Consider the following 13483-nt stretch of genomic DNA (forward strand, 5'->3'; position numbering starts at 1 on the left):
ACGACTTCTGTATATACCACAACCACAGGCTTGACTTTAATACAGCACTTAAGAAAGACACATAGTACAGAGACACAGAACAAAGGAGAAAGAAAGAGAGAGAGAGAGAGAGAGAGAGAGAGAGAGTGTACAGCGAAGGGACCTATGATTCGGTGAGGAATCAAACCCGCAACCTTTTTGTTACAAGCCCTGCACCTTACCACTATGCTACACTGCCAGCCCACTGAAAGTTGAAAAGTTGAAAGAGGCGGGGCTGGTCTGTTCCTGTGCTTCTGTGAAGTTTTCCAGTCACTAATGAGAGGGCGGTGTCTAAAACACACCTACAGGTATGACTTGCTCGATGAGTAATGGTAATGTGAGGTGGGAAAAAAGACATTGAGGAGTGCTTGCTCTTTGGGCCCCTGCCACTCTGGGATGCAGATGATGGATATTCCAAATGAATTTATCTTGTGGCGTTTTCAAAAGGATTCCCACAGTGTTTGTGTCTGACCAGTGTCTAACACCCCTGCTTGAATCACGCACACTACGCACATGGGAAAATTCTCTCTGAAGAAAAACAATACATGCAGTGAGGAAGTCAACTCAAAGCATCACCCGTACTGGATGACCACAGATAAACACAGGAAGAATGCATGCAACGTTACTCTAAAAGGCAAACTGTGTGACTTCAAAAGAACAAAGGTAGAATTCACTTTGCAGCCTGGCTGTTTTTTTTTTTTTGTTACGATCTGAACATACAACACTTTGCTTTGAAATGAATTAAAATGTTGTTAAGTTACTTAAATGTGTTAAACATTTAGGCCAACTGCCAGGCAGCGGGACTGAATTCCACCTGAAGTCACACCTTTCACATACACAATGCAATACGACTAAGAAAGAGGCAGAGAGATGGAGAGAAAAAGAGAAACTGGGAGAGAGTGGGAGAGAGGGAGAAAAAGGGATAGAAGGAGAAAAAGAAAAAGATGGAAACAGACAAAGAATGAGAGGATGAGGGAGACAGTGAGAAAGTGAGAGAGATGGAGAGAGAGAGAGAGAGACTGAGATTCCTTACAGGCGTATTTACCTGCTGTGACACACGCAGCCCGTTCGGAGGGCACCGAGACAGTGTGACATGTGACGTACCATGAGCAGCTACAGCAGCAGCACCAACAGAAGCAGCAGGCGTTGGGGCGCTGTGCCGCCGCCGGCCGGGCCCTGCTGGACGACGTCTCGCTCCGCGCCATCGGAGACTCGCGCTCTGCCGGGATGGGGCCTGTGTACTGGACACACACACACACACACACAGGTCAGCTGCGCTGTCAGGTGGCCTTGCAAACGCTGTGCCGCGGCACGCTCCCGTGCCAGGGTTGCTGCTGTGTGCCTCGCCCCCTCGCTTACCCAACACTAACCCCTACCGCTGAAAACAGCTGAAACTGATCCAGGGATAGCACCTAGGGGCAGAATCTATCTGCACCCCGGCCACACACTCACTTACACGTCCTGTAACGTAATATATGTGAAAGATGCATACTGTCACACTGTGCAGCAGGTTGTGACTGTGGCAACAGTCCACTGTTTCTGTGAAACTTTTCAAACTTGTTTTTTTCCCTAGCCCACAGAGGTTTTTAAAGATTTGTCATAAATCTGTCATAAATTTGACATCCATAGTGTGTTATTAGTTTTAGCACCGAAAGCAGTTGTTTTAAGTAAGTTTCTCATGGCCTTGCACACGTGTAGACTCGAGTGCCTAGTCTTTTACTTTCAACTTGGCTACAAACAAACATGTCTTCCCAGGTCCCACTGTAACGAAGACTTTATGATAGCTGCTTTGTCCGTTCACACCAGGATTAGAGACCAAACTACTTAGGAAGGGGTGGGCTCATGAGTTGGCCAATGAAGAGTGACTGAAGGAGGCACATGTTGCATCACTTCCTTTTCCTTTCCTCATAACCCGCGCCAACCAGCACATGGGATTCTCTGCTATTTTACCAAAATACTGGTCCTTATGGCTGAGCGTATGAATTCTGAATGCCTTACTTTGTGTGTACTACTTGAGTCTCATCTGCACACTTAATTAGGGCAAAACTTGTCTGACGACCATAATAAGTACAGTTTTAACGTCTTGGGTCGGGAAAGAGGAAGCTGGGTCATGCGAGGCCAAGACAGGGGCGTGACCAAAAGGTCAAACTCACTATAGGCGACAAAAATCGGAACAAGCCGGGTGATTGAGTAGCAGGAAATGATGTACATGGTGACAGCCAAGGGGAAGTCTTCTTTACATTCATCTCTCACACTGCGGCATGTAATACACAAATAACAGTCTAAGGAGCACATGCAATACGCTCACACGTGTAATTAATATGCTCACACATTAAACAATCAGACATACGTAGTGCCTATGTAACGTAACAGAACATTCCAGAAACTAAAGCAAATCAGCAAAGAGGAACACAACAGTGTGAAGCAACACAGGACATGAAGGCACAGCACACGTCTGTTAAATACACAACATAAAACATTACAGACAGACATTACATACACCAGGGGCAAAATGCCCAGCATGCTCCAACAATTAACATGCAGAGCAATATTTACTGCTGTACTGCTATCTTGCAATGGCACCATACCCCTCCACACATACCAGTGCTAGGGAGGGGGCTGGGTCCTTTTGGTCTCCCCCATATTCAGAAAGATACATCACTGTGCAGCTTGCAGTCTGTCTGTTTCCCATCTATTTCTTCAATTTTCTGATCAATACCATTCCTTATAAGATTCATGAGCCGAGGCAGGTAAATTGTTATAATTTCCTCTATGGTGGCAGAAGGTGAGTGGGCATCTGATCCCTTCCAGGAAAGGCGTAACTGACAGCCGGCAGTCACACAGGGTAATCGGTTTCCTCAAATCCTCCAAATTTAAGCGATAGCTGGATAAAAATGCCTACTGCACAGCAGGCACTGTGGAGTGGATCTTGCCCCCCGGCCAAACCAATAGGACCGGAGTGTGCTGTGCGCAGCCGCCTCGTGGGATGGAGGTAGGGCCATATGCGCAGAGCAGGCAGGTCTGCGCAGCCCTGCTCAGGCATCATGCGCAGCATGGTCTCCACCGCGGTTCCTTCAGGAAGTGGTGCATGCAATAAAACAGCAAGGCAGTGTGACGTGTCATGTGATGGTGCCGTAAGCAGTTAGCCGGGTCTTTGTCATCGCACACTGCTTACACAGGCGTATACGTATACACACACACACACACACACGCACACACTCACGGTGACACAAACAGACAACCCTCTGTATGCAGACAGAGAAACACACATACATGTATATATATGCACACACACACACACACACACACACACACTCACACACATTCAGGGAGACACAACAGAAACAGACACACAAAAACCTCCCCAACCAATGCACACACATACAAACACACACACACACACACACACACACTCTGGAAAACACAGATAACCCGCTGCATGCAGACATGGGTACACAAAAACACAAACACATACACACACACGTATATGCACACATGCCCACACACACATTCTCACACCCAAAGTACAGTCAGCTGTGGGGAAAAAACCTGTCTATTTTATAAGCTTTTGATACTTTAGCCGCACACTCCCCATCTGATTTCAGAGGCTATTTTTAATTTGCTAAAAAGCTCGAGCCGTAATTCTTTTCCAATTACATTTGGCCCAGCTGTCGCGAACAGAAGAGCCCTGTGCTGTACTGTATGTTAAGCGTCTGTAAAATTAATCACAATAGACTGACAACAACAGAGACAGAGAAAAAAATGTGCTAAAACAAAAGGCTTTTGTTGCCTAATGGCCTGTTTGGAGGATGGTGAAATACAGAGGGACATTAAGACTGTCAACTGGGTGGCTACATGTGAAGCCAGGACAAAAGTACAGGGGGGATTTTATTGGCATAGGGATGAAAACATGAGAATCTCAGCGGAGTCAGCGACCTACCGTACGCAATCTAGGAGACTGGGTTTGCATTACTGAGGAAAACTGAAAAATGAAATGGCAGTGTAAAGGGATGGAAACACAAGAATGCAAATGAGTGGAGTGTCCCGATATGCACTGCTGATGCAAGCTGGATATGAGTGGATGGGTTTAGTGTTTCTTGTGTGTGTGTGTGTGTCTGTGTGTGTCCAAACTGCTCTGGTTGTCCTGCTCTTTAGCCCAATTGTTTTGTGTAAGCGCCTCTTACACTTCCTGTCATGATACCTGTTAGTCATTCTCTTGTTGTTTGACTGGCCATGCTGTGGGGAAGCCAGCTGGTAATACATGCTGTCAGAGGCATTCACAGACACAGACAAGATGCTCATGGTCTGTGGAAATCACATGTTCAACTGCCACCTCCTCATCTCTGTCCTACACAAAGTACATGTTCTTTCTTTTCAAAGAATGGCTGTTCTACAAAAAACAGCATCTTGGTCCCACACAAAACATCCCTCTTACACAGCAAGTAAAAAGACGCCAAAAAGTCACAAAACTAAACGCAAATACACCTCACAGGTTTACATTCAAAGCAAGAAAATCAAAACCAATGTACCTTCAAATGAGACCTCTCGAGACACCAAACAATATATGTATTTCAAAAGTAAAATTAATCTTTGTAAAAAAAAAAAAAAAACTTACTATTTGTTTTTGCTAGCAATTAGTGTTCATTATTATCAGTGGCCACCTATACTTCAACAATGCAGACCAATACGATCTGTCATGCCAATATGCGTAGATTGTGACGACATGGGGATGGTTGTGGAGCTTAACTGCAGGGGGTACGCTGGGACAGGATTATGGGTTGCAACACAAAGGGTTGGGGTCACACTTAAGAACATGCAGGCAGGACGAACGGGGCCAAAGACCAAAGGAATCAAAGCAGCTGTGATTGCCCACGGTGCCAACAAAGACTCGTCTCAATGTGTTGAGCTGAACTGGTTATTAAAACCACATCTGAGGGAAGTGCCCGAACCCTCAGTCATCTGTGTAGACTGTACAGAGAACTGGTAAGTTGAGTCCGCAAAAGCACTGTTTTACAGGGCAGGAACACATGCAGACCACAGTAATCTCTTTATGACTACGTTTCCGGTTCCTACGCAGCCATTCACACTGTGTCATTTACCATACTACGCCTTCAGAACTGAGAGAACAGAGACCAGTGGTGACAATTGAAATAATCATTAATAAAACAGCAACCTACAAAGATAATCCCCTTAAAGGGCACACATGTTTTTCTCTGAAAAATTACTACTGGTATGCGCATACCAAGTATTTATAAATCTGCTTTTTGAAAACGATGTTCCCAGGGCTTCAGGCATTGCCCACTGGTTTTCTAAAACTCGTTCAAACAGTGTGGGGAAATCTACAGGCTTAAATCTCACATTTGCACTTGTACATACATGCAAGACAATAAGCAGAGCACTAGGGCTCTAGTGATATTTCTTGAAAAACCGCACTAAAGAGGTGTTGACGGTGAGGATGAGACACTTCGCAGGCCAAACTCTAAAAGTGCAGTCGCCACCGCTCAGACGGCGGCGCGGTGGCAAGCGGCCCGCTACTGTAATTAGGTCACACAATTCAGCACGTCTGCTCAATTTTCTGGGCGTCCTGAGCCCTCGCAGCTCTCCGTAATACCAGATGCGGCAGCCTCAGTCGTCACGAGCCTCCATCGCTTTGTCGTGCCCGGTCCGGCCCGAGGACGGAGAGCGTGCGGACGCCACGGGAACGTGACAGGAGTGACAGGAGCCTCCCTTCAGGCAGCGGGTGACGTGTGACGCCGTAACAGCAGAGCTCTGCCATGGCGGGACACGTCGCTGGGAGAGGGCTTTGCCCACACAATGTAAACGGGAATCTGTCATGCATACAAATACACTGCGGGCCTAAGTTTGTAATTTTGTATGTGCTAAATCACCTTTTTTCACTGTAACATAGCCCTTTCTAAACTGAATACTGATTAGAATTTATTGTCCGACTTTTGTTTGTATTGCAACGTTTCTTGGAAATTTTTTTTTTTTTTTTTTTTATGTCAGTGATGATTCTCTAAACTACTTTTAATGCAACGGTACACTTTCCCTCTGGTAGTTCCTTTAGGCCTTGTGAAACTCTGCAATGACAACCATGGGCTGCACATTCAACTTAGAGCTTCAGCTTGGTTTGATGGCACTGTCCTGTTCTCACTTCCTTCAGTTCACTGGTGGAATGAAATGACTGAAAGAGCAGGCGCTTATTGTGAGAGTAAATGGGGGTAACTTACAACAGCAGAGATAAAACATTCAAGGATTGTGCAGTCTTGGCTTCCTGTCAGAAGGGCATTTCCTATTGCCACAGTGCTTGCAATATATTCAGCTCAAGTGTTGGTGTTTCTGTCATCCTGTCACTACAATGGATTTATTGATTATAAATATAAAATGTAATACATTTTCCTCACAATACATTTCATGAAGTTAAGTTCACGTTATCCACCCAAGTATCCCCCCAAGAAATAATATTGATAGGAAAAAATGATCAAACAAGTTCTATTTTCTTTCCTTTATTCATATGTAAAACCCATAGCCATGCTAATATTCATGATATACCACAGGTTTGAGTGCCATATCGTTTTTATAAAAGGGATCAACAATGGGCCGAACTTTAGGTTAGCTATTTAGCTACATAAAGGATAAAGAGAGATGGCATGTAACAAGTTGTATTGATTACATGCAAGTAAAAATTCCACTGACATGATTTTTTGGTTGAAAAATATATAATATTCCAGACAGTTTTGATCTAAGTCATACAGTCATTTCATTTTTCAGCATGCTTTTAGGGCCATGAAACATTTAGTCATTTTCTAATTTTGTGAATTTCAGTATTACAATACTTCACCTCATGCCTCGTCAACAACATTGTGTAACATTTGTCCACTTTAGTTCAGCACAGTTGCTTAATGGAAATTCTCACCCAGTGCAACTTGAACACCCTACAACTTTTACATGTTATACACTTACATAGCAGGATATTTGCTGAGGTAATTCAGGTTAAGTACCTTGCCCAAGTATGCAACTGCACTTCCCCATCAGGGAACTGAACTGTTACAAGCCACGCTCCTCATCACAATGCCACACTATTGCCCTAGAAACTCACTATTGACGTTACACTTCGGCTCCATGAGAAATTTATCACATTCTCACATAATCAGGAGGGGACGCAAGGTCTGATGAGGTAGCCCCAGGGTGACCCAGGCCAAATGGGTGTTCTTCCGTTGTGGGGTGGTTGGTGGGGGGGGTTCAGTGTTTTTGCGCGCTTGTGAGTGTCAGTATTTGCAGGTTGTGGACGCACTTGCCCATGTGCCCCAGGGCAGGTGCGAAGGGAAGCCCTTTGAAGAGCCAGGCTGCGCTGTGTAATCTTACACCCAATGAACGTTCCTTCACTCTGGAAAGGTGTACTTCTCCGTCTGCTGTTCATCATTTTCTCTTTTTTCATCGGGGTGAGTCAGGAGGCCGGGAGGCTGCGGTAAACAACTGGACGAGAACGCTGTGAAAAACTGCCAGGACGCTCATTACTCCTGCACTCCTTCGACAAAGCGCGAGGAACCGCAGCCAACGCAACAAGCCAAACGCAGCCAAAAGCTGTCACTTGCTAAAACATGTCAGCGATGCTAACAATACCATCGAGCGTAGAGGAAAGGGAGGAAAACGTTTAGGTTTAGGGTGCTGGGTAGAAATAGCAACAGGGCTTCTACTAAATACACTAATGCAATTTGCATCACAAACATGGACTTTCTAATTTGAGTAGGCTGTGCATGCAGTGACATTCCTTGCAATGGCAAGAGAGGATTCTTGTTGGGACTCTGACAACTTTTCACCACTTTTGAACAGGACCACAGCATAAATGTCTAGCAGCAGATGCGGTGCAGAGAGCCGGCCCTCCCTGACTGACACGTGTGGTTAGTGAGCAGGACAGTCAGATAAGGCCTTAAGCGTGCATGGAAGCACAACACTTTTCTTTCCTGTTAGCCCACATTATAATAAACCCGGCACTTCACCACACATTCTAAGCTTCTCCTTCATATTCAGACTGATAATATACACAAGTAGAAGAAGAAAAAAACTGAAACACATGAGCTTGCAATGACACTGATGTCTGAATGTCTGACGGTCTTGACTGAATGACTCAGAGTACTATGCGACTGTATCTTTTTGTAAATAACAACATTATCATTGTGATTCTAAGGAAAGGGTTTTAATGTCCACTGCTGCTACAAGGGTACCTGTGGAACAAAAACTCTCTTTTAATTCCTGGACAAAAATACACGAAGCGTCACGCATCGTCCCTCTCAGCACTGGTCGTACAACAGCTTTTCCAGAGGTGCTACACAGCTATGAACATAAAAAATCCCTCCCTCTTTCTTCCTCTCCATCTCAGTCTCTTTCTGTCTCTCTCCCAGCCTGGCTCAGTTCAAACAGATTCCCCGTCCCTTGGGCTCGGCACTCCACAGCTGTCGGGAGATGCAGCTTAATAAGGGGTGCCTTTTTAATCTCGACAATTTTCAAAATAAATCCTGTTTTTCAGGCTTTAAAAAGGCATGACCTTTCACAGAGTTAAATAATGTTTCTCCAACGACGACGGGGGTATTTTTAGGCCGCTGCAAATTGGCAGCCTTCTCTCCCCCACAACCCCCACCCCCATCTCCACCCCCCACCCCCATCTCCACCCCCCCAACCAGTTTTTTTTTTCCAAACATCTATTTTTTAACATGGGGTCACTTCAGATGCGAGCGGGCAGCGGATCCCGTTTAACTTCAAGGCGGCTGGAGTTAATCTGTGGTGTGCAGAGGGCTACAGGGGCCTCCGAAACAAACAAGCTATCAGTCTCTGGCCCACACACTTACAGACACTGTCAAAGCAAACAGCGCTTAAAGTGAAAAAGCGCCCTGTTTATTTTCCATACTCGCGGTCCCAAAACGTGTCGGATTTCTTTGCCAGGTCATACTTCTTAGTTAAAAAAAGCGCATTTTGTTTTTTATTTTATGCAAGGGTAATGTGATACGCTGTGGAGACTGCACCATCAGATTCTGTTATGTCCATGACAATAATTTTGTCTCAGGACAAGCAGAGTTAACCCAGTGCATGCCAGACCCACCAGTATTCACAGAAACATGCAAATTACACTGGAAGGGAAGAACTGTCATGAAATAGGCTATGAACCCAAAGTATCAAGCCCATGATGCAAGTGATTGCTGGGGGGAGTTTCCAGAGAATGGACCTCCTGCCAGTTCTAGAGGTCAGAGGTCAAAAGTCAGACATCAACCAGTCCACACCTTGCAAACCATCTGAATTCCTGCTCAGATAGGAGCTCCAGCTTGTGGGGGGGAACGGAAACCACAAGCATGCCCCACCTGACGGATGGCACTTCCCCTTAGCCCTAAAGAAACCCCAGTTATATCTTGTGTACAGTTTCCAGCACAGTGGAAACCAGGAGGTGAATATATACACTTCTGCTTTAAAATCCCCTTTCTGGGCCTGTTTGAGGAAGGAGGGTCCACCATTTTACTCAAGGCCTGCCTAATGTCCTTAACAACTTGAGCCTCCACTCCACTGTTGTTGGACATCCTTAAACTATACATATTTCTGTTTGACTAGGCAAACATTCACTTAAAATTCCTCTGGATTCATGCTGGCATTGTTAACAATGATATTTGAGTAGCATATGAAAACAACAAATGTTCAGTTATTGATAATGGAACAGAAAGAAGAATGTCCTTTCATCACAGCAACTGTGTTTAAATGAGTCTAACTACACCCAGACAGATGACCTTCAATGTAGTAATATCAGGTTTCTGCAATGTAGTTAAATTCTCTTGACAAGTGATTTGAATCCAATCTGAGCAAGAGGCCAGTTCATAGGCAGAATTAGTTCATTTTTGTAGGTGAAAAAACCAATTACAAAATATTTGTCAAGACACAGCTGGGAAAAATTCAGAATGACTCTACACAAAGGTACTTGTGGAACAAAGTGAGTGCTAGTATTGCAGCAAACCTGTGAGCCCAGCCTACCCAGCCATCCGTGCTGAAGCTGTGAACGCCAGGCCAGACTAGTTTCCCTCTTGAGTAGATTGGGGGGGGGGGGGCTGAGTTTGTGCATTGCACCAGATAAACCTTCCTGGGGTTCCTGCAAGTGCAACACAGAGGTCCGCCTGCCTACGTGCACATTTCCTCTTTCAAACCACGTGCCAGAGAGTGGCAGCGCTCCTGATTCAGAGTGCGTTTTTAAATCTGAAGTGCCCAGATTGAGATCCTGATCCCTCTGTTGAGCTGCTGAGCTCCCAGCCAGGGAAACCTGATACACGTTTAATTTTATGCTGCACCCATTCTGTAACCTTAGACAGCCATTTAACACATCAGAATACACTTTTGCCTGAGCAAATGAGGTGAAGTATCTTGACCAAGAAATACAACAGCAGTCCGGCCCTCAGGTGCAGAGAGCAGTACTGTAACCTCTTCTCAAAAAGTATAGGGCTGTGAATGTGTGAACCACTGTTGAGATATGCTCACCCACAAAGGGTTTCTAGAGTTGGGGTTCCCCATTTCTCCTCTTTTTAGCAGGAAGTAACAGCTCTCCACTGCGCCTCATCCCCTTCACAAGATAGCCGAGAAAGCTCTAAGTCTTTGAAATCTAAATGCAGTGGTACAAAGACATTCGGCAGATACAGCAAACACCACCTTGGCAAACACACACTCATCTTCTGAGTGTCCAAGTACAAACCATGATCTCGTGTGCAAAACCCCTGCCATCTCCTGCATTCTTGAGACAAACTGCATGTACTTTGTGCCCAGCACACAATTTACAAACAAGTGCAGATTGTTATGAATAAGTGATTTCTCAAAGTGTTCCAAAAAGCCCAAAACCAACATACTGAGAACCTGACAACAGCTAGGTGAAAAACCCGCAGGCTGTTCGCTAAAGGTCTTGATTATTGTGAGCATCTATGGTGTTAAGGTGTCTAGGTTTAAAGGCTATCCAATCCGCCAGCCACAAGTGTCTCACACTGAAAGGACCAAGATGATCTGCTGTAATCTCATTACTGCCCCTTCAATCCTGTTAGGGGGATTTGGTTTAGCTTTAGTGACTCTGGTATCAGCCATACTTCAATAAAGTCCACTGAACTGCGTAACACACAGGAGTGCTACTGGAGGAAAAACCTGTACAGTCTTGAGTTTCACCGAAACAGAAACACGTTTTAAAAATGGCAAGTTACAGCTTGCATCAAATTGAGAATGAGCATCAGCAAGATATAATGGGTTTAAAACATTCCCACAGTGCGGTATGGTTAAACAAGTAACTGGGTAGTCAATCATTTCATATTAATTAATTCTGACCTTGAAATTACCACAGCAGAATAGATAAGACTATACAAACTAGAATAGCACAGTACAAAATAGAATAACATAGAATGGAAAAGTATTAGAACAGAATAATTTTACTCTTTCAACAAAATAAAGGGTAGTGAATGCAAACATTGTACTATCCAACCTTACACAATACACACACGATATGCACGATATGCAATGCAATGTGCCATTGTCAACTTGTGCTGGCAAGCTGACTGGCACAGAAAAGTTAGATGAAAGGTCATAATCATTACGCCACATGCAGAAGCCAAACACAGGGACCACAGCACCATTCACCTCCATCCCGATGCAAGCGCAGCACTACACAATAGGGCTCCAACTAACGACTATTTTGATAGTCGATTAATCTATGCATCACTCCTCTCACACACCCATGTGTCGGCCTTGGGGATGACTGTAATGCTTGCAAAACACAGAGGGGGAAGTGATGTAGCATTGGGGGCACTGGGCTCTGGACCTGAGGGTCGTGGGTTAAAATTCCAGCTGCTGTACCATTCAGAAAGATGGGTCCCCCCAGCTCCTCCCACCAATACGCCACAATGGGTTGCAGAACATAGAGGATGCAAACAGTGTTTTTGTCAAGGCCACACAGTACCAGTGTCTGCAAACTAACCAAAAGATTAAATAGTGTGTCCACAGTTTCATCTCACAGTCAGTGTATTCAATAAACTGCTAATAATAATGTATATAATGTGTGAAAATGTAACAGTTTAATCTGTTGCAAAGATTAACGATTTGCTGATTGATCAGTCTTGGCAATAATACCAGATGAAGTCATAAGTAAAAATAATACTACTCACCTACAGGAATATTCTAGCCTGCAGTTTATCAACAGAAATTATGTTGGTAGATATAGTGAAAATATATGTCTTTGCCTGAAGGAAAATTAAAAAGGGGAAAAGGGATACAGTAAGTTTTACATCTGTTTCACTCTGGGAAATTTTTCCTCTTAGTCAAGGATCTGACGTTTCTGTTAAATAAAAAGATATATATATTCTTTTACTTTCAGTTCTTGCCACAGTTGTCCAGCTTGGCTGAAGAGTAACAATTTGGAGAACAGCCTCATGAGTACATTAGAAGTATGAATAAGTGAATAAGTATGAATAAATGAAACACTGTCCCTGTAATTACATTTCAAGTCAAGTAGCATGATTTTTAGGTATGATAAACAATATACATCCTTTTTGGGTGTGTTCAATTTCTATGCTGTTTTTTTATCAATCAGTTGGTTTGAGTATTAAAATATCTACACTGTAGCTACCAGTCTGTACTTATGAAAAATATTTGCATGCTCAAGGGTAAACCAGTTATGGCTGGTCATCTGCGAGATTGGAAACAAATAGGACTCATTCACAGGGCACACATATTCCAGAAATACAAATTCTCTGTGTTGCCAGTTTTTTAGCCCAAGAAATCTCAACTGACTTTCCACCAATCCAATGGGCTACACTCCAGTCATGGGCGAGTCTCTCTGAAGGAATTTTAGACCTAATTTTCATCCACATTCTGTGGAACACGAGGACCACAATCTTGACCAAGGAGCATGGGAATCACGCCTCTTTTTCAGCGCTGGCGAGCACAAAGCCACCTTCAAGCTTGCAATATTCCTTGCTATATCCAACAAAGATGCAAACTGTAGCAATTTTGGCTTTACTGGAAATTTGGAGATTCTGAAAAATGAAGTGTAAATGTTTGTGGCGTGGATCCAACATGGATGCAATAGGAGAGAGTTAAGAGACTGGCGTGCATCAGGTTCACTGAATAGTATTAAGCTTCCCACTGTAAAATCACTGTGTTTTTACCTTACGTAACCAGGAATTCGATATATACATTTCCCCAAGTTTCTAATAATTGTTAGGTATTAATAATTGAGACAGCGCTTGATAGTTTATCACCCCATTTCCAATATACATGAGCATTCATTCTTCAGTCCTGCTGTTGTATTTAGCAGTTCTGAGTACTCTGGTCTCTGTCTCAAACTCCTAAGCTAATAAACCAACACATATGGGGTAGGCATTTTCTGCTTTAACTGAGCAGAGTAAGTACCATGGGGACTGCAGGTCTATGTTTTGCAAATGAGACTCCACTTTCCAAAAAC

The 13483-nt window shown here is 44.0% G+C and overlaps 1 protein-coding gene across 3 annotated transcripts in view; it reads right to left on the bottom strand.

Annotated features, from left to right (window-relative positions):
- rgs19 (regulator of G protein signaling 19) overlaps positions 1-13483 on the bottom strand; it is a 36625-nt gene that overhangs the window by 6655 nt on the left and 16487 nt on the right. For all 3 annotated transcript variants that reach the window (XM_036533341.1, XM_036533340.1, XM_036533342.1), the window contains one exon: positions 1123-1259. In XM_036533341.1, the coding sequence (XP_036389234.1) occupies positions 1123-1259 (137 nt within the window). The remainder of the gene's footprint in view (positions 1-1122; positions 1260-13483) is intronic.

Source organism: Megalops cyprinoides, chromosome 7, assembly GCF_013368585.1.
Source record: "Megalops cyprinoides isolate fMegCyp1 chromosome 7, fMegCyp1.pri, whole genome shotgun sequence".
Taxonomy (NCBI): Eukaryota; Metazoa; Chordata; class Actinopteri; order Elopiformes; family Megalopidae; genus Megalops; species Megalops cyprinoides.